Source organism: Gymnoscopelus microlampas (assembly GCF_963454915.1).
Source record: "Gymnoscopelus microlampas genome assembly, chromosome: 13".
Classification (NCBI taxonomy): Eukaryota; Metazoa; Chordata; class Actinopteri; order Myctophiformes; family Myctophidae; genus Gymnoscopelus; species Gymnoscopelus microlampas.
The window spans coordinates 37,011,398-37,033,818 of NC_139950.1; the positions used below are offsets into that span (position 1 = coordinate 37,011,398).

The 22,421-nt window shown below is 40.1% G+C and overlaps 2 protein-coding genes across 2 annotated transcripts; one reads left to right on the top strand and one right to left on the bottom strand.

Annotated features, from left to right (window-relative positions):
- Positions 1 to 419: 419 nt before the first annotated feature.
- LOC311058641 (tyrosine-protein kinase yes-like) lies at positions 420 to 11,173 on the top strand (the record flags this gene model as incomplete). The annotated part of the gene is made up of 11 exons (XM_084076104.1): positions 420 to 480; positions 3,721 to 3,748; positions 4,354 to 4,440; positions 5,850 to 5,953; positions 6,671 to 6,814; positions 7,681 to 7,833; positions 7,979 to 8,158; positions 9,374 to 9,441; positions 10,033 to 10,186; positions 10,444 to 10,575; positions 10,998 to 11,173. 11 exons carry the CDS (start codon positions 420 to 422, stop codon positions 11,171 to 11,173), a joined length of 1,287 nt encoding a protein of 428 aa, XP_083932230.1.
- A 2,110-nt stretch (positions 11,174 to 13,283) lies between these two features.
- On the bottom strand, positions 13,284 to 20,774 carry kcnk18 (potassium channel, subfamily K, member 18). Its single transcript, XM_084075570.1, has 3 exons — positions 20,462 to 20,774; positions 19,731 to 19,877; positions 13,284 to 15,515 (listed from the first exon to the last, which is right to left on the bottom strand). The coding sequence occupies exons 1-3, from the start codon at positions 20,697 to 20,699 to the stop codon at positions 14,677 to 14,679; spliced, it is 1,224 nt and encodes a 407-aa protein (XP_083931696.1). The 5' UTR covers positions 20,700 to 20,774; the 3' UTR covers positions 13,284 to 14,676.
- Between the last annotated feature and the right edge of the window lie 1,647 nt (positions 20,775 to 22,421).

The window sequence follows — 22,421 nt, forward strand, 5'->3', positions numbered from 1 at the left end:
GAAGATCATTTCCAACACCAGTCCCTTGGCAGACAGATAGTTCAAGCAACCATTACAATTTACAGGAGCACAATGGAAACAAGCCCTCCTGGCTTTTTGTGTTATCCTTTTAGCATCCTTGTAAAATCGTACCACTGTACTATTTGCAAAATGTTAATAAAGTTAATAAAGTATTCAATCAATGAATACAATAAAAACTAGGCTCTATATATGCACAGCAGCCATATTGGAAAGAAATTGGGCCTTACTTCACAGGTCTTACCAATGCTTCTAATGAAGGCTCTGTTCCATTTAGTGAAGCACAGGGGTTCTCAGACTTTTTGATTTTCAAGGACCCCCATATCTCTGAGAGTGTACAAATGGAACCAAATTGACCTGTAAGGTCCAGTGAGCCAACAGTGTTTCCAGAGTGAGCCAACATGCCCAATATCAGCACCCTGACTCTGTTTGACCAGAATGGAATTAGTCTCATTAACACCAGTAAGGAAGAGGCCCAATTTCTTTTCAATATGGTTGCTGTCAGTGGTGGAGAAAGTACTCACATTTGTTACTTATGTAAAAGTATCAATATAGGCTACTGCAATGTAGAAATACTCTGTTACAAGTAAAAGTCCGGAATTCCAGAAAAGTACAAACGTATCGGTTTCAAAATGTACTTAAAGGTAGAGTAAGTGATTTACTTAAAATAAGTGTTAAATAGCTCTATATTCTCATAGCACTCATTGCTATAGAGTGTTTGTTCAGTAAAAGGAGTCTCCCATGTCTCTCCAGCTCTTTATTAAACAGAAAATGCATTTTCAGTGATCTCTCCTGATTGGCTTAAATGTTGTCACCTACTTGAAAATGTACTATATTCTGTTTACTAAAGAGCTGGAGAGAGCCCTGTGACCGAACAAACACTCTGTAGCAATGATTACTACAATATATAATACTTTAACCTTTTTAACAAAAAATAAATATCACTTACCCTACCTTTAAAGTAGAAAGTAGTCATTATACAGAATGTCCCATTTCCCAAGTTTTCAAATGTATAAAAGGTAAACCAATCTTTTGAAAATAGCAGATCTACAAGCTCACAATGCGTGAGTTGGCATTTAGTTCAGCACAAGCAGGCAGCCGAGCTAAATGATTGATTGTTAGGAACAAAGGAGCAAATGGACAGTAACACTTATGTGTCAGTAAAGCGTCCGAAAGCGTACAGGTCCATTTGGTTCCATTTGTACGCTCTCAGAGTTAAATCAACACTGATGATACTACAGAGTAGATTGGGGGGTCTTAGATATCAAAATGGTATCGAATGGGAATACTCTATTACATTTTAGCTCAAACCTGAAACAACATTCCAACAGGACAATCTTACGTCTCAGACGGAACTGTTCCTCACTAGAAACTTTTAATAACCAAGTCCCTGTCATGAGGAATTGTTTTTTACATAGAGGATACCCAGAAAATATCTGTGAATCAAGCTCAACAGACCCCTAGGAAAGATTTGTTAACAAAGCTTAAAAAAAAGATGTGAAACCTCCAAGATAGTGTTTTGTTTTGCAGATTTCAACTACTGCTCTAAACAGATCAAACAAATAATATTAAAACACTGGCCGATTTTACAGATGGAACCTATGCTCAACAACATAACAACTAATTCTCCTCTCTTTGCACACAGAAGAGCCCCAACTTTCAGAGACAAATTGGTTCACTCATCTTCTAATCCTGACTGTTCCACCTGGCTGTCCCTCAAGGGCAACTATAGATGTGGACGGTGTGCACAATGCCACAATACTACTAATTGTAAATTCTTCTCACATCCTTTGACAGGTAAAAAGTATAAACAAAAGAGTTTCATCAACTGTAACTCCACCAGTGTGGTTTACATGTTAACCTGTCCTTGTGGTAAGGCTTATATTGGCCAAACAAAAAGATGCCTGAAATTGAGAATCTCTGAACACAAAACTGCTATACGCACAGGCAATATTGAATATGCCATGGCTAAACACTACCTTGAGGCAAAGCTTGGTTCACCCTCATCTTTGTGCTTTGTAGGGATTGAACAAGTGGTTACTACCCCTAGAGGGGGTAACCTCCCCAAATTGGTATCTCAGAGAGAAATGTTTTGGATTTATCAACTCAACACCATGCAACCAAATGACCTAAATGATGATTTCTCCTGCAAACCCTTTTTATAGACAAACAATGTGTACTGTCAACCTTATTATAATCTGAATATACTTTTTCCTTTTCTTATGTCCAAAGTCTCCCTGATGTGTGAGTCCCTGTTGTGGCCTTTCTGTGCTTTTTGGATGATCTCATTATTCATAGTGTGATGTCTTAAAAAAATAATAATAATTGATGTCTGTGATTCCTTCATAGTCTGTGATATGTGCACTGATATTGTTGTGAATTGCTGTTCTGACTGTGACAGTGATATTGTGTAATTGATTGATTGTCAAGCAAGTACCTCCCCCCCTACACAGGTGGGGATGATTTGTGTTTGTTTAAAAGAGGGACATGCACCCCCAGTATCACTTTTTAATCTAATCTGCTCTGAGGAAGGCTGCGTCCGAAACGCATTAGCGTTCTCGCAATAAAATGAGAAACATCTGAGCCACTGTCTTGCAGTATTTATTTTGGAGTGCCGCCTTTTCCACTTTTTTTTTTACTTTGTTTTGATTTGGAATCATCATCGAATGGGGGTCTATGGTGCTAATGCATATCAAACTGGGGGGTCCTTGATATTAAAATGGTTCAGATTCACTGCTATGGCCATAAAAAATCTTCTCTTCTGGGGGTCCCTGGCATATCTTTTCAAATGTTGGTCCGCGGGCTAATAATTATGGGTGAAGTTGGGGGTTCTTGACACTAAACCCTGTTTGTTTTTCATTCTAGAGTTATTAAAAAGGTCTTCTTAACATTATGGTGATATTATGGTCACGAAAAACAAACAAACATGAGAAGGAATGATCAAGATGATCAACTCATCCTCCAATAATCCAATCATCAATCAGTTTACAATGACCATTGTCTTTGTGGCACTGATGAAGCTAACACACCTACACTCACAGACTGTGGGAGAGCTTCATTTGTTTAGGGTTTGCTCTTTAAAGAGCAACTTTGAATTCCCTGATAGTCATTAATTCCCGGGGCCAGTCCACGACACATCTCTCTGAAGCCAGTTGGTAAGACAAACATTTCTTCATCATGTTCTTTCTTTGATCCGATGACTGAACCTGTGTTAATTTTGACAGCACATTTTGATGTAGTTTTAGTCATAGTCCTTTGAAAGAAAATCCATTTATTTTTTGTCACATTTTAGTCATCTGAAGTGTTTTAGTTTTAGTCAGGTTTTAGTAGTAGTAGTTAGAGTAGAAGTACAAAAGTATTGTGTGTGTGTGTGTGTGTGTGTGTGTGTGTGGGTGTGTGGGTGGGTGGGTGGGTGGGTGCGCGTACACACTTCCCGAAGTCATTCTCAATACTGTTGTCTCATTTTATATTGCTAGTTGTTGAGTTTTTCATTCGGGGGTTCTACTGAGTAGTTGTGATGTAGACTCTGCCGCCCCCTTCAATTAGAAACATTTTTAAAGCAACATATTTGTAGTTATCATTGTCATTGTGCTCGGTCTGAATGGCGCTTTATTTGTGAATGGTTTCCAATTTGACACAAAGGTCAAAGTGTTATTGTGTGCATGTGTGTGCTCATTATGTGTGCCTACTTGTCCTTTTCAGGTGTGCTAACGTTCTCTGTGGCCTTGAAGTACAAGCATCTATCTGTCTGTCGTTCAGAAAAGGAGACCGCTTGCAGATCATCAACAAAATGTACGTCAATCCTTTCTCTGGCCATCACTCTATAGCAAGGGTTCCCAAACCTTTCAGGCCATGACCCCCCCAAAATAATATTTGAACTGGGGACCCCGCCCACCCTGACAAGCACTTGGAATTTGTTGGAGTTTAGGCATTACATTTATTTTGACTTGGTTCCACAGATAAATGTTGATAAAGATAAACAGATAAAATGGCAGATCTACAAGCTGACAACGGCTCACATTGCGAGGCGTTGTGTGCTTGTAGTTTTTGCCAATTTGTCTGCCTCTTTTTTGGGTAATATTTGGCAATTTACCAATTTTTTGACCATTTCTAATATAATTTGTTGGTTACTTTTGACATAGTAATGGTCTTATTATTATTATTATTATTAAAAAGGTCTTAAAGGTCCTTAAATTGTAACTTTAGAAATGTGCAGATACCCTGTATACACTTATACTGTATGTTGTTTAGTACTTTCCTAGAAATTTGGTGGCGTCAAAACCACAATATTTCTATTTAAAATGTTTGCTACGTTTCCGTTGACACTCACATTAGGGCCGAGAAGTTGCTGGAGAGGCTCGTCATCAATCTCATGAGGGGCGACAACGACGTACCCCCTGATGACTCCCTCCAGACAGAAGAGTAAGTAGTACCTCATTAATGTAATTACTGTGTCATGTAACATCACAGTAATTACATCAATTCATCGATTTCAATTCCGACGATCCGGCTACATCGATATGTAAACAGCAACTGCTACTTCTAGTGTGACTGGTGTCGATGTAAAATAGTTATTTCGCATTTGTTTTTTTCCACATGTAATATAAAAAAATATGAATACAATTATAATTGGAAACATCATGGCCCCGGCCCTCGCGCATTAGAAGGACAATATCAGTCACCAGAAGCAGGGACGTGGGTTTTCAATGAGCTAACATGGTTAAATGGAGTTTGAAGTTACAATGGCTATTATTGGCTCAGGATAACATCAAATACCCAAATGTTCAATAAAGCAACTTAAAAGCTATCTGGGGTGAAATACAAAAGCCAGAGTAGACATTAAAATGTCTCTAGAAGTGTTTTAACGTGAAATACCCCTTTAAGCTGTATGGATTTGATGAGCCTGTTCTAAATAAAGGAAAACCTACAGTATCTCTACACTTCGGGCTAATTTTCAATCCACCGCCAAATGCTTCTAACCTTGTCATATGTGCGTGAAATACTATTAGTTATAATAAACAGTGGTGGACAGTAAGGTGGTAACTAAGTACATTTCTTTTTTTGCACACACCGGCCGATATGTCTACTGAGAAACAAGCTATTGCAACATAATACAAGCAAAATAAACTATACAATAGACAAGTATAATCAATGTGTGGGTTTTTTATTAACAAAGAACTCTCAAAACCGCATGTGATCACAACAGCAAAGTTAACAAAATCAACTAATTCAAAGATGTAGTCTACAGCACTGTTTCCCAAACAGTGGGTCGGTTTTATAGTATAGTCTGCTGATTACTTTGGATGCAGTAATGGTATTTTTTCTTCTCTTTCTTTTATTTGTTTAACTTTTTTGAGGTATCCATAAATTGTCACTTCACTGTCACCCCCCACCCACAGGTTGAGAACCACTGGTGTAGCCTATCTACTGATTCTATAAAGGTGTTGTTGAGAGTGTGAGTTGTTGCCCACTTGCCCTGCAATCTGTTGTTAAACAATGGCCCATTAATCACCGCAGCAGCACTCTTAAACAGATATTCACATTCAGTTCAAAGACAAATATTGTACATTTGCCACTGTATTTTGAAGCTGTATTTGTGAAAATAACCGATCCACCAGCTTTTTTGTAAGCTTGCAGATCTGCTATTTTCAAAGTTTTTTAAAAAGTTGTTTTTTATAAGTTGCTGAAAACACATGTGCTTTTGAATACTTACTTACTTACTTTAACTCAAGTAAGACAATTTGACAGAGCAACTTTCACATGTAGTTCAGTAATGTTTCACCAGTGAGTATCTATACTTTGGGGTTGAGTACTTGTGTTTCTTTCTGTAGGTGGTTCTTTGGCAAAATGAGCCGGGAGAAGGCTGTGAGGCTGCTGCTGAGTGACGGGAACCCACAAGGCACTTTCCTGGTCCGAGAGAGTGAAAGAACTGAAGGTGATAACAGCCACATCCCGTGCTTGTATCCATTAATCAGGGGTCTTCAACAGTGGGGCCGCCAAATCTTTGTGTGATAAGACTGTTTTTTTTTACATTAACCACTTGAACCCTAGCATCTCTATTCTGAGGAGAACTTTAGCCAAAAATAGCAATAATCCAATAATCCAATATTTGACTAATTGAAGTTAATAGGAGACCAATCTTAACAAGAGCAAAACCATATTTAAAACATTCTATTTGAACCTGGATAATCAGTAGGCTCATCAGTGATTAACACTGTGAGAGTTGTTTTGGAGTTTATATTATTCTTTCATATACCACAGCAGCATTAGCATATTGAATTATTGGAATTATAGGAATGTCACAAAAACAAGAAAAATCTCCGACATTCAATGCTTCATGTGGTGAGCAATTGATAGATTTTTTGGGGTGAACTACTCCTTTAACACTCTTGGTTCGATGGATGCAGAATATGTGGGATTATTTGTTAAAACGTCCCCATGTCTGGCACCCCCCCCCCAGTCTCACCATTCCACTGTTTTCATTGATTTTATTCCATAGGTTTTGCCTTTTCTTAGTGTTTTTCCTAATGAAATTGATTTTGTTTTGTTGCCCCCCCCCCCGCCCACCATGTAGACTATCTTTGGGTACTCAGTAAAGCGCTGTATACATTTGAAATAGCATCATTATTATTATTATTATTATTATTATTAGGTGCCTACTCCCTCTTCATCAGACACTGGGACCATACCAAAGGAGACCATGTGAGCCAGAATCAGATACAGATCCGTGCAGGGCGTTACTTCATCACGTCCAGGACGTTTGGCTCACTGCAGGAGCTGATCGCATACTATACAGGTACAGAAGCACAATCAACCTTATTCAACAACATCACAGGTTTACAAGTGCAAGAAAGTGGGGGAAAGAAAAAGAGGGACAAAGAGAGGGAGAGAAGAGAAAGAGAAGGAGGACAATCAGTAAAAAACGAAAGTAAAAAATAACGAAATCAGTTAATAAGCAAAACGAGTTAATGCAGCGTCACAGTAATTGTAACCACTATTATGTTTTACTTTGGCTATTCAAAAATAGGAGATATACCAGCTCACAGCTCACCAGCATGTACTGTACACATACAGTATGTGAGCTTGCCTTGTCCATTAGTCTTGAAAATGTTTTTGAATCATTTAGAATGTTCTTTTAACACAAATGTTCTGTTATTGGGGTCCCCCTGGCACAAGATATTTTCAGATGGGGGTTCGTGGCCAAATACATGTTAATTTGGGGGTCCTTGACATAATGATAATAAGAATGTGGATTTGATTTATAATGCACTTACTTAACATTTGTGTAATGTCAAAGTGCTACAATAAGCATTTGTATAAAAAATCATCACACCACTATAAAAGATCTAAGAAACAGAAATAAAACATTTAAAACATGAGGGCATAAAGTCTAGAGGTAAAACCAGTGTAGAAAAAATAATTGTGGTACAAAGGCGCAAAATGTCAGTGTGCATCGACCGCATTCTCCACATAAAGTAGACTGACACTGGTATAATCCGCAAGTAGGTCCATGAGGAAGAGCAAAGAAAAAGTCCAAGTCACTTGTCCCTGGTATAATGCCTTGTTCAGCAGTCTGATGGCAGCCGGGTGGAAGCTGTTCATGAACCTGGTGGTGCTGCTCTTGATTACGCAATCATATCCCCCCCCCCCTCTCTCTCTCAGAGAACACAAGCCCAACGGTGCCCACGCTGACCACAGTGTGTCCCGCTGCCAGCCCTCAGAGCCCTGAGACCCTCAGTGCCTGGAAGATCTCCCGTGACTCCCTCCGCCTAGAGTGCATGGTGGCCCAGGGCAACTTTGGAGAGGTCTGGAAGGGTAAGAGGAACAAGCAGACAGACAGACAGACGATTAAAAAAAACATTTTTTTTTTTATTGGTTAATTTTTGTTCATTTGATCTCGCTCTCTCTCTCGCTGTCTCTCCCCCCCCCCCCCCCCCCACCTCTCTCTCTGTATGTGTAGGCACATTGAATGGCAGCACCGAGGTGGCCATAAAGAAGATGAAACCGTACAGCATGTCGTCGGAGGCCTTCCTCCTGGAGGCTCAGATTATGATGAGACTCAGACATGACAACCTGGTGCCTCTGCTGGCTGTGGTCTCTGAGGAGCCCATCTACATAGTCACACCGCTCATGACCAAAGGTACACAACACGCACGCACACACACGCACACACACACACACACACACACACACACACACACACACACACACACACACACACACACACACACACACACACACACACACACACACACACACACACACACACACACACACACACACACACACACACACACACACACACACACACACACACACACACACACACACACACCAGCCAACACTGTCTCATTGCATTGCAACTCTGTCTCACTCCCAAAATGGCATATTGTGACTTCTTGATCAAATGTTGACTTAAGGGGGTATCCTTCCAGTTAAATGGTGCCTTCCCGGGCACTTCCGCACTCCAGGAATGTGGAAGTGCAGCTCTCAGACCCAAGACGGTCCGCCAAAATACTGTTAAAAGGACAGAGGCGCGCCGTCTCAAGCGGACTTGGCCCACGGGAGGCACTGCCGAGCGAGCCGTTAGGCAAGCGAGTCGCCACACCGAGCGTTGTGAAGTCCGATTGAGCCGACTCAGCGCCGTTCGAGTTATGTCCCGATAGAGACAGAATCGTAACTCATATTCCCCAAAAGTCAACATGTGACTTATTTCCCCCCCCCCCCTCACCGTTTGACGTTTGGTCACATTTGTCCCAAGAAGTCACAATATGCCTTTTGGGGATGAGACAGTGTTGCAACAGCACACTAACATGCACTTGAACATCTCAAAAGAATATGCGGCCCACCCAGCTGACCACTTAAATGGAAAGACCACTTTGGTAGAGGTTTGGTTTGTGTATTTACCTTGCCATGATGTAACTCCAAAGGTGGACAAGATATATAAAAAATAATTGCTCCATCGATTAGAAATTGATCTAATCAATGGAGCAATTATTTTCGATTTCTAGTCCACCTTTGGAGTTACATCATAGCATCAAGGTAACTACCCAAACCTCTACCAAAGTGGTCTTGCCCTTTAACGTGGCTTAACGGGTAGGCCGCGGCATTTTCAGTGTGATGTTTTATTTTAATGATGAATTAATCGATTGTGCTCCGGCGTGGATCAACGAAACTAACGTAGTATACTTTAAGTTTGTATTTACAATGAAAACTAATTTTGTACTCGGGTTGTAAAGACATAATGACTTTTTTTGTGGTTTTAAACAAATTGATTTCTGAAGAAATATGGCTTCCTGTCAACTATTGCATTTCTGGAAAATGAAACATGTTGCTGATAATGTTGTTTTTTTAGGAAGTTTACTGAAGTATGTCAAAGAGACCTCCCTTAACGCTCCCATGATGGTCCAAATGGCTGCACAGGTGAGTTGAAAAAAAAAAGAACATAATTGCCACTGTTTGGCAGAAACATTGGTAGGTGTCTCCACATTTGTGTTGATGTGAGAGTAATTAAGTACCACTCAAAATGAATGCACAGGATATTTTGGAAAGCAACAATAGCAAGTGGCAGCCATGTTTTCCACTGGTGCTGGTTTCGGAAGTAAAGATCCCATTCATTTATTCCATAGACATTTCATAAAATACTTATATTAAGAGCTTTAAGCCTGGAATCAAGCCAGCCAGTGTCCTCATCAATCCTTACCATAAAACATTTGATTATGTTCACAAAGACTTTGTACATATTTTAAAATTGAAAAAACTACAACTTCTCCCATAAACCATTGCACATACCTTTCCAATGCTTCCAGCAAAAATGATCTTTTAGCTGTCTACTTCTTAACTTTAATCTTGTCACTATTAGTGTTTGTATTGTTAATAGTGTTTGTAAAATATGGTGTTTCACTAGTTGTGATTTTCATAGCGGATGAAAAAACAAAACATTGATTCAAGCAGCACTGGAATGAGACGCTGTCAAATGTCTCTGCTCTGCTTATATTTATTGTTGTTGTACAGATTGCAGACGGTATGGCTTTCGTCGAAAGGATGAATTACATCCACAGGGACCTGAGGGCCGCCAATGTCCTGGTGAGTGACGACTTGGTGTGCAAGATCGCAGACTTTGGCCTGGCCAGGCTGATAGAGGACAACGAGTACATGGCCAGAGAAGGTGGGTCGAAAATCAGTGTTGGCTAAGTTTCTTTAAATTGTCCAGCGGCTTAATTAATTGGCGAATGATTTCAATCTGATTGAATAAATATTGCATGTAAACCCAATGATATCCCTGCACATATAACCAACATAGATACAGGTGTCCCCGGCGTGGAATCTTCTCTTCTCCCCTTTGGAACATTATTTGTGATATTGGACTATAATAAAATGTGACTTGACTTGAGCTGCTCTTTGCTCTCTCACTGTGGACTGCAGGTGGTAAGTTTCCCATTAGGTGGACTGCACCAGAGGCCCTTCTGGAGTCACGATTCACCATAAAGTCAGACGTTTGGTCTTTTGGCATTCTGCTCACTGAGATTGTTACCAGAGGGGAACAACCCTATACAGGTAATAGGACACACACACACACACACACACACACACACACACACACACACACACACACACACACACACACACACACACACACACACACACACACACACACACACACACACACACACACACACACACACACACACACTGGCCCTCATTATCAAACTTGCGTAACCCCCCCATGCTTAGAGTACTAAAAGTACTCATTATAGCCAAAGTTTAAAAATAGGGCTGAAGTGGTTAATAATAATAAGCAAAATCGAATAAAGTTAAAGTAAAGTAAAAAAAAATGCATCTGAGATGTAGCGGAGTGGAAGTAAAATTATGGAATGTTGGAAATACTCCAGTGAAGTAAATAAATACCTCAAAATGTTTACTTAAGTACAGTACTTGAGTACACATACTTAGTTACTTTCCACCACTGTCCTCTACAGGCATGACCACCAGGGGGATGATGGCGAAGCTGGAGCAAGGATACCGTATGCCACGCCCCGAGGGCTGCCCCGACTCCCTGCACCACATGATGGAGCTGTGCTGGAAGCAGGAGCCGGAGGAGAGGCCCACTTTCGAGCACATACGGTCCGACTTAAGGGCCGCAGAAGAGAAGTAAAGCCCAGTACATGCGGACCCTTCCGACGTCCCGAAGGGAGGTGATATGAATACAAATATAGGCTCTATGCAACAGCAGCCATATTGGAAAGAAGATGAAGGTTCTGTTCCATTCAGAGAAAAATAACTGAGTTTAAAAAAGTTTACTGTGATCTTGTTTTTTATGTTAATTAATATTCTTTGTTTACTGTGGATATTTCCTGCATACTTACAGAGGTGCATTTATCTTGTGTGGATATTTTTGACGCCAAGTAATGCAGATGTTTTATTGTATGTTTTATACCAATGCACATTTGAAAGCATTTTTGGTTCAAATAAAGACAATGTTTGGAACATGTTCTTACAGTTATTTCAGAAACAGAAAGGTATTTCATTATGGGTCGAGGTACTTGGTGAGATTTCTCCTCACTCTTGTTCCGCTTCCCTCATTACAGTCAGTGAGATAGCTGTTGCTCTGTGTGAGAGGCTGGAGATCTCTGTCACAATGTATGGCTTCAGTGTGAGCACAGGTCATAGCTAATTGGAATGGAATCTGAAGACTAATACATCTTGATCACATGACCCCACAGATTATGGGTACCGATTTGTGATATGTGGGAGCAAAAAGTGTGTCAGTGCAAAATCTAATCTGCCACAAATGGCCGGGCCAGAGTTTGTCATGATCCAAGAAATCCCACAATGAGGCCGATTGAAAAATGTGGTGGCAGAGGTTCTTGTGCATGCAAAGTTTCACTCCCAATATGTCCATCGGTGCCGGAGATAAGCTGCTCACAGAAACACGGACGGACACACGCCCTTTGGCTGTTTGACCTGGCGGAGACCATTAGTGCAAAGGAAGTAATGACAGTCCAATTTCATGCCAATATGGCTGCCATGCATAGGGCCTATTCACAAACTTCATCAGGATGTCGTATACATTTTTTACTTTGGTAGAACCTTGAGTTGTATAGCTTACCTGGACATAATGTAGATACTATTGTCCATGATCTTTGTTTCTGACGCTGTGCTCTGTGAACGAGCAACTGGACATAGTGATTCCACTCATTGTATTTCAAGGTTCAAGGTGTTTATTGTCACATACACATACAGCATGTAGCAGCATTACAAAGTGTTGTACTTCAAGCTTGTGTATATCAAGATGTAAGGCAGTAGCCTTTTTATGTCAGCAGGTGTCGCTGTTGCCAAGCTGCCTCACCTGTGGTGTCAGCAAGCATCACCTTTTTGTCCCTCACTGGACACCATAGTTCATGATGGCGCCATGTTTGTTAATGTTTTCTTTCTGTTGGAAAGGTGAGCACTGGTTTATGACTGTCTGAACAATCTGTAAGATATTTGAGTAACAAACGCCCAACCAGTTTTTGTACTAATACGAAAATAAGATCAAATGAAAAAAAGAAATGTAAAATAGTAGCAGTAATAAAAACATACAAATTAAAAACAACACATGGTTAAATAATAGTGTGCCGGTTGGCTTGCTTCCCTGAGCAAACTGTAGCTATGGATAGCAAGTTACTTTATGTGCTTATGAGCTTTAAAAGTTGTCCACACTCCAAGCACTATAACTACTATATATTGTTCACCACTGTTGTAATTACAGTTGTGGTGTGGACTCCAGTGGTCATCCACTTGAGTTAGAATGATTTTTAAAACATCTTTATAGTTATAGTCGTCACAGCTATGTCACAGGCATGCAATTATGTCTTGTCATCACACCCAGCTCAGAGTATTTTATAGTTAGTATCAGGCTAAGTGTGACTGCTTAAGGGACTGTGTCCACAGAAAGCCGGAATTACACTCAATGTAAACAGGAAGTAAGCGAGGGTGAAAAAATGGCGTCCGGCCACAGACAGGATTAAAACAAAAAAAACACACCCAGTGTGAAGTGAGCGGTGATATTTATGAGTTATTAATTTCATCATGCGTCTCACTGACTAGCCAATCACAGTACGTCCTGCGAAGTGACGTTTATCCACCTGTTTCCTAGGCTTTTCACTGTGTTCCACTTCCTGTCTTTTGATCCAATGAAATCCAATGAAACCGGTCAGATGACTAATGATATCCAATGAAATCCGACAGGAAGTGGAAAACACAAGCCTAGGAAACAGGTGGATAATTTTTTTACATTATTATTAATTTCATCATGCGTCTGCTAGCCAATCACAGCACGTCTGCAAAGTTTGAAGTTAATTTCATCATGTGTCTCGCTAGCCAATCACAGCACGTCCTGCAAAGCTTAGCCTATGGGCGTGTTTTCCACAGCATGGCGTCACAGCGAAAGACACATTTTCACGACGGAAAGAAAAACTTTCGCCACGGATGGGTCCTAAACCCTATTATAGGAGCGGTTGCACGGCTCAAATACAGACTAATACATTGTACAAAGACTCTGACCGCTAGTTAACATTTGGGGAAACCAGGTAAGCACCTTATATTTTGCATTTGTACATGTTCGGAGAAGTACAGGCTTTACTGGTGAAAGTCCAGGGCACTCTGGGGGGTGGTCGCTAAGACTCTCGTAGGTATAAAAATGGCAAAATCGATAAAATACATCTACGATAGTCTTGACCTAAGGCTAGGCCTACATACAGACAAACATACAGACAGACAGACGAACCATGTTCTAAACAGCTGGACCCTTTGGCGCAACAATGAAAAAAGCAAAATAGCCATACATCATAAACAAACAATGTGCATTCTGCCAATAAAACATGAGTCTTGGTACAGTAAGTTATAGTTTTGTCATAAAATGAGAGTGAATGGAATCGATACTTCTGGTTCCTCGATCACTGAGTACAGATAAAGATGATCATCCATCTTTGGACGTCTATCATGCCCAGGTACTGTAGCTATACAACTTAAGGTTCCACTAATGTTCAACATCGCTTCATATTTTATACAACTAATGAAGTACAGTTTAGCTGATAGTGTTAGCAGTAAACTGCTGTGAAATACAGTCCACACCTCCAATTTAACACCAACACACATCATTCAGCTAATATCAGATGTAATTATTGTGTCCACATCTTGCATTTCTTGTGCTAGCTAGAGTATGCTTTATGAAATAAAAACGTATTTATTAATACTTGCATTGTAATGCAAACATTCAAAAGATTGGCACACAGTATATAGTATAAATTCACTTAAAAATGTGTGCAATGTGAGGATGAAATGGTACCACTGAACACTAAACTGAAAGCAGTTTAGTACCATAGTCATAGTGCACAGCTGATGCATTGTACGGCTTTAGCCAGTGTATTAAAACTGAAAGTGGGTAATTTTTTGGAAGAAATATCTTCAGTCAGTTCAGTTCTACTGGACAAAAGCTTTGGCCACATGCATAATTTATATTCCACAAACGCTATTAAAACTAGAGAAACAAGCAGGACCATGTTCACAGATCCCCCTCCTTACAGCCCACTGACACTCATATCATCTTGGGGCTTGTTTGACCTGAACTTTGCACACTTCGCAACTCTGTGGCAACAAACAGACACCCTTGGAGACTTAATCGCTTTCTTCATTTTCAAAGGTCACCACATGGCCCCTGCTGACAAAGCGCATACACTGTCGGTAGCAGCTGACAATGCGAGACTGGCCCAGCTTGATAGCCATAGACATGATGGCCATGCCAATGATGATGAAGAGCGAGGTAAGCATAAAGTAATTTGGGTGTTTGGGCACAATGTCACCAAACCCAATAGTAGTGAGCGTTATGAAACAGAAATAGTAGGAGTCAAAATCATCAAACTCTGTTTCCCAAATGGGTAGAATCAGTCCAACAAAGGAAATGTAGGCGAACACCACGATGAGAATCAGCACAAAAGGTACATTCAACTGTTCCATTTCACCGCCTATACCTGTGAAGTCCCAGATGGCGCAGTTATTGGGTGGCGGGGGCATGCGGTCCAACTCTGGGCAGGAGAGACTCCTGAGCAGTGGACCTTTTCTGGTGAAGTTCTCCCTGGCAAGAATCTTTTCAAAGATATCAGTGTTGTTACGGAGGAGTTGTACTGATTTTTTTTTCACATCTGCCTGGCTGTGGAGCACCTCCCGGATGTCCATGGGTTCACCAACCACCACGTCGTGGCTGAAGAGGAATGTGCCGTCTTCCAGAGACCGTTGGATTGTGCTCACTGCCTTGTCTTGGGCCTTTCGTGGGGACCATGTACGGTAGCAGAGGCTTTCACAGACTTTGTGGAGCCGGAGGTAGGTTGTTGACATCAACACTGCAAGAATGTCTCCTACGTCACTGATAACGAGAAGCATCAGGGGGATGCCCACCATGGCATACAAGATACACGCCACCTTACCAGGTAGCGTCACTGGGTAGATCTCCCCATAACCTGCAACCAAGGTCCAGAGAGAACAAGCACAGCTAATGTTAGGACTATAAGGCACAAAACAGTCTCCTTTTTAGAACTAAGTGATACAAATCTTTTTCACTGGAGTCCAAAAGGCTTAGAAATATGTCAAATGTGCACACAATCACATAAAGGAAATACACATGAGGCCATTATCTCCAATCTACTGCATTGCTGCCATCTATTGGCAATTTCTGAGCATCACAAAGCATTTCAGGTTAAGTGCATAATTGTATGTCGTATGTACAGTATTTATTTGTATTGCTAACCTTAGATCTTCAATGGATTTTCTTTTGTAAGAGAGAGTTGTAAGAGAATATATGAGATATATAGGAGGATATCTGCCTTATTGTACACACTGAATTTTCAACTTCGTTGTGCAAGTGTATTTTAATATAAATTATATAAAAACAGTGTTTGTTACCAGCCAGGCAGTACATCATTTAGATGCACCATATGAGATACTGTAATAATGCAATATACAGGGATAATATTACATAATATGGCTGCCACAACCTCAAACAACCTCTAACATGCTTTTTGTGGTGATGAGAAAAAGCATTCTGCTCTCTGAGTGTTTTCCGTTCAGTGATTTGTGACCTTCATGTGGCTGACCAGCCATTAGCCATTAGCTTTTAGTTATTAGCTTGCTTCCTTTAACCATGTGTTATCAAGTAGCAGAAAGTAACAGATCTCCTAATGTATATTCACATTCTACTCATATCAACATACAGACAGAACTCTGGCAGTAAGATATAAATATATTTATATTTATATATACTATTTAGAAGCATTGCATTTCAAAATCAGACACATTACTAAAATAAGTGCCTCTAGTAAGACATTTGTTTATAAATTTCTAACAATTCAAAAGATGGATTCACTTGGATGGATTAAGATTTTTTTTAAAGATTTTTGATCTTCTAGTTATGTTGTTATGTTGTTTCAATCCAATGTTTACAAAAATAGAATTGTAAACAGTTGCCACGCTTAGATCTGCTATTTTTGAAAAAACACAGAAACACCAGGTTGAAAGTGGTTAAAATAACTAATATAGATAAACTAACAACACATTGCAAGATTGTGATATTGTTTGGTATTTGTTTTTGTTGATAAAAGGTTAAAATACTATATTCTGATAGTAATCATTGCTACAGAGCGTTTGTTCGGTCACAGGGGTCTCTCCAGCTCTTTAGTAAATAGAATATAAATACATTTTCAGGTAGGTGACAACATTTAAGCCAATCAGAAGAGAGCACTGAAAATGCATTTTCTGTTTAATAAAGAGCTGGAGAGACATGGGAGACTCCTTTTACTGAACAAACACTCTAAAGCAATGAGTACTATAAGAATATAGAGCTATTTAACACTTACTTTAACAAAAGTAAATCACTTACCCTACCTTAACTGGAGGCTGATTTATGGCTTACTGCAAATAGCCTACAGACAGTTGCCAGATTCTGACATGAACAAGGTGTGGCTTTGTGACATGTTGTCTACAAATACTGATGACAAAGCATTAGTTGTAACTTGCAGGCAGGCACTACTGAAGCTCCAGCTATTGTTTGAAAGGGCTTATAAATGATAAATGATGCGATGATTCTTCAACAGAATCTTTAAGTGTTTCATGATGAAGCATGTGCTACATATTCCCTAGCACAGCACAGCCATGATCTAAAACCCAATACACAATACAACGGCACTGTCAAGGAAATAAATAATAATGAACTAAATGAATAAATAAAATATATAACATACTATAACTTGTGTGGGTTGCAGTAGTGTAGAGGAGTAGACTATAGAGTACAACACCATTAATCAACTTCCCACAATTCAAAAGGTCTAAACTTTAACGTCAACTATACTGTGAGTTTAGATGGAAAAGTTCTTGACAACTTCTCTCGGCACAATTCAAAATGTCTAAACATTAACATCAGCTAAGAGTTTAGATGAGGAAGACGAAGTAAAGCAGACATGGTGCGGCTGGTAGCATATACGCTTCGCGAAGCATTGTGGGATAGCCTGAGGAGAACTGACTTGCATCAAACTCGGGAGACCACTGGGCAACCAGTTGGTGAATTGAACAGCGATGAAAATAGATAATCAAATGTAAGATTTAGTGTGTTTATTCATGTCCACGACCACGCCACTCACTGAATATACAAGCCAAGACACTTCTAGGTGCTTGGAACCCATTTCTGTCTGATTCTAATAATGAGGTCCTGGTTTGAATGGAAAATGTGATGAACTGTTACTCCTGGTAAATGTTTACTAATCATCAGTCTGGTATGAGCCTGTAGACCCACAGGGACTGGCAAGAAGTGGGCACTACCACTGTGGCCCTGCAGCACAGCTAATCCCAACCATCCTACAACAGCTGTCTGCAGATAATGAGAAATACAACAGCTATAAGAGCAAAGGCAGCCACTCCTCACTTTGTGTGTGTGTGTGTGTGTGTGTGTGTGTGTGTGTGTGTGTGTGTGTGTGTGTGTGTGTGTGTGTGTGTATAATATTCTATTACACCCAATCCATGAGCAGTATCTATTTCCAATTATTTCTACAGTAGCCTATATGACAGAAATATATTATTACAGTAATGCCATATTTACCAACCGTGAATTACAACAGCCAATAACCTGTATTTCCCTAATTTGTTTGTAAATCAAGATAACTTATTGTTTATGATCAAGATTATGACCATAAAGTTCAGCTCTGGAATTTTAGATTTCTCTAATAATATCCAACTGAGAAACTCACACCTCACGAGTATCAAATGTTATTTTGATGAAATGCTGAAGCCACTGAGGAGAACCATGCAGGAACAGACAAAGTGTGACTGAGTGACTGACAGGGGTTTTGTTATTAGTAGGATAAAATAACTTCATCTTAAATATTGTTGCCAATTGTCATCCTTTAAAGGAAAAAGAGTGTCATTTTCTAAAGTCCTGTAAAGCCTATATTACAACTAGCCTGGTAAACCCTCCCTCCGGAAATCTCATTTCCATTTGATTCCACTCCTGGAATCAAATGGAAATGAGATTTCCAGAGGGAGGGTTTTTGATTCCACTCCTGGAATCAAATGGAAATGAGATTTCCGGAGGGAGGGTTTACCAGGCTATATTACAACATGTCCCGAACATTGTTTCATGACATACTATTTTTACAGATTTTTCTTAAAAAAAAACAATAAAGTGTGTTTATATATATATTTTTTTAAATCAAACAGGTTGTCCCTTGGTTGACTGGCTGTTATGGATGGTTGACTGGCTGTTATAGGGGCAGGATGCTGCAAGCATCTTTACTGCCTGGTAACATCAATGCAATCACACAGCTGAGCACACAGTCATTAGGACCAAAGTGCAAGACGAGCCCCAAACCACAGGCAGCTCACTCAGCCCACAACATACAGATGCTTCTCCTTCAGGCTACTGTGCGTAATGTAGCCTGGTTTGGCTGAATACGAAATATACAGCCAACAGGCTATTTCAATGAAATAACTAATTTAATTGAGATGTTAAAGTGATTAAGTGAAGTTGTTTGATTGGGTAGGCCTACCTCAAATGTTGACTGAAAGTGTAGACTATAACGGGGAAAGCGGATACAAAATAATTTCTTATTAAATTAAATAATAGCCAACACTCAAGTTTTGCTTTCAACAAATAGCCTTATTAAAATAAATAAAAAGGAGTCTGTTATAGCCTATATAACTAGGGCATTTAAAAGGGCATTTAAAAGGCTGTAGCTACAGTAGCCTACATCATCTTTCAAATGTTGTGTAGCTCATTGGTTCTCAAAGTGGGGTCCAGGGACCCCCGGGGGTCCTTGAGGGAGTTCCAGGGGGTCCCCAGCTAAATGATAGATTAGGCACCAAATGGACCCTTATGGGTCTGTAACTCTGAGAATGTACAAATGGAACATTTGTACACTCTCAGAGTTAAATTGACATAGATTTTACAATATAAATTGCGGTCCAAGTGATAGAAATGCCATTAAATGGGGGTCTGTAGCCCTAATGCATGTCAAATTGGGGGTCCTTGAAATTAAAATGGTTGAGAATCACTGCTAGAGCCGTAAAAAATCTTCTCTTATGGGGGTCCCTGGCATATCTTTTGAAATGGGGGTCCGCGGGCTAATAAGTGTCAATTTCCTTGACATGAAAAAGTTTGAGAACCACTGGTGTAGCCTAAGCCTACTTACCAACTGTGGTGAACACAGTGCAACAGAAGAACATTGAACCAGTGAAGGACCACCTGTGAGGGCTCTGAAGCCATTTAGCCTTGAAGTTCTCTCCGATGTAGGTCTTTACTTCATCCACTATGTTTTGACGTGAGTAGGATATGTTTTCTGAAATTAAAAGAGGCAATTAGGCTATTGATTAACAATATACACGCACGGATACAAATCTACTGCAAAACAAAGTTTGATCAACTAACTTTAACAACATCCCAAATATAATTGACATTAGGCTATGTTAACCCATTAAGACAGCTGAGGCCGATTCTAATGTCTTCCAAATCCTACGTTTAAAAAAAACGTTTTCATGTCAAGGACCACGACATGTAGGCTATTTGGCCGCGGACCCCCATCTCAAAATATTTTGTTCCAAGGTCCCCCCCAGAACCAAAGAAATTAGTTTAAAATGTTCGCTTTAAAAAATGTATATAGGTCTACTCAAAGATTTGCACACATTTTCACGATTTAAAAAAAATCTACAATCTCTACAGATCTAAATCTCTACAATCTCAACAGAAATCTAAAATGACAGATTATTTCTGTTCGGTCTTAATGGGTTGTTAAGGACTTGGGCTTTGATTGATTGATTGATTGATTCATTCATTGATTCATTCATTGATTCATTGATTCATTGAATACTTCAGTCAATCAATCAATCAAAGCCCATGTCCTTAACCCAGGGCGTGGCGACTTACGAGTTTTGTTCTGGACGGAGGTGACCATTTGTCCCAAAAACTGGCGATATTGCTGATCGTTGGCCGTGTCTCCGTCTCCGTCTCCTTCCAGATAACTGAACAGCAACGCTCCCAGGGCTGCGTAGCCGACCAGCGAAAGACACAGAAAAAGATGAGGAAAGACCTTCCACATGCGCGCCGCACATTTTGATTTTAATTTAGAGGGTCTCCTTATTAATCCTTTCACTGCCACCGACATCTTCCAGCCTCTAAACGAGCTCCTTGGTTCACATGCAAGCGCCGTTCAGTCATCGAATAGCTCGACCCAAACGCTCGCCCCAAAACACTAGTCCTCTGCGTCCTGACTCCTGCGCACAATGCTGATAACGCACAGCAAGTCATCATCATCCCACACACACAGACATACGTTAGCAGTGGTAAAGTAGCTTAACTAAGTATATTTACTCAAGTAGGCCTACTGTACTTAATTACAATTTTGAAGTATTTTTTATTGTACTGGAGTAGGCTTACTTCCAATTTTCAGTACTTTTACTTGAGTTACTTAGGCTACTTCTACAAATATTGTACTTTTTACTCTAGGCTACTACAATTATTTGAAAACTTTAGTTACGAGTTAGTTTGTAAATTTTGATTATTATTACAGTATATAATGGTGGTTAATATACAGTAGGCCTAGGCCTAACCACTTCAGCCCTATATGGATTTGTAAACATTTGAAAACTTGTGAATTCTGCACAATAGTCTACTTTCTACTTTTGGTAGGCCTACTTTATGTACATTTTGATACCAATCCTATTACTTTTGTACTTAAGTCAATTTTGAATTCCGGACTTTTACTTGTAACAGAGTATTTCTACATAGCGGTATATTGCTACTTAAAACATGTGAGTAGCCTACTTTTCCCACCTCTGTAACCTAGCCTACTTGAGGCTGGGAGACCATTTTTGCTCGACCCAATTAGCTCATGCGAGCTTAATGAAAGAATCACCCTAGAACTGGGCAGAATGGGCATTGGTCACTGTTAATACAGAAAAAAGGGTTATAGACAGTAAAATGAATTATAAATAAATACGTTAACAGCGCTCTTTTCTCTGAGCACGACCTTTGATTTAAATTGAAATCGTTTTGGCTATAGGCTACTTTGTGGGGTTTAATTCGATTTTTGCCACTACAACAGACAGAGGCATTGCCAGTTTAATTCCTGACATGACAATAGTGATTAGTCTCGTCCCCTTTTTACCGACAGCTGCTTGCAGGGCCCTATATTTGAACCATAAGAATGCTGCCTGTTATAAACAATGCCAGCTGCCTGGGGTTACCCACACCAACCGACCACCATAGGCTAAAGCAGGGGTCTTCAACAGGGGGTCCGTGACCCCTAGGGGGTCCTCAGAGTTACTACAGGGGGACGGCGAAAACTTTGTGTTATATGATTTTGTGATTGTTTTGTATGATTTTTACATAACTACTTGAACCTCTAGCATCTGTTTTCTAGGGAGAACTTTAGCCAAAAATAGCAGATCTACAAGCTCACAAGGCCTTGCAGCGCGAGGCCTTGTGAGCTTGTAGATCGTCTATTTTTGGCAAAGAGGTATAGGTGTAGAGGGAAAAAAAGAGCAGACCAAGTGAAAAAAAAAAGTTATCTGAAACACAATTTTATATAAGAGGGGGTCCCTGCTTCATCTCTCTCTCTCAGCTAGGGGGTCCTTGGCCTGAAAAACTTTGAAGACCCCTGGGCTAAAGCATGCTGCAAAGGGAGAAGAAGACATGGCATTGCCTATGTTTTTTTCTGCCTGTCAGTTTAACTGGCCTGACAGATTTCCGAATGGAATGAAGGGCTCTTTATCAATTATGAGATTATTAGAGGCTAGACAAAAGTTATTGCATGGTCCCCAGTCCCATAAGTCTCCAAACCCAAATCCAATTTGTCATTCATTTTATAAGGTTTCCCAACCCATGC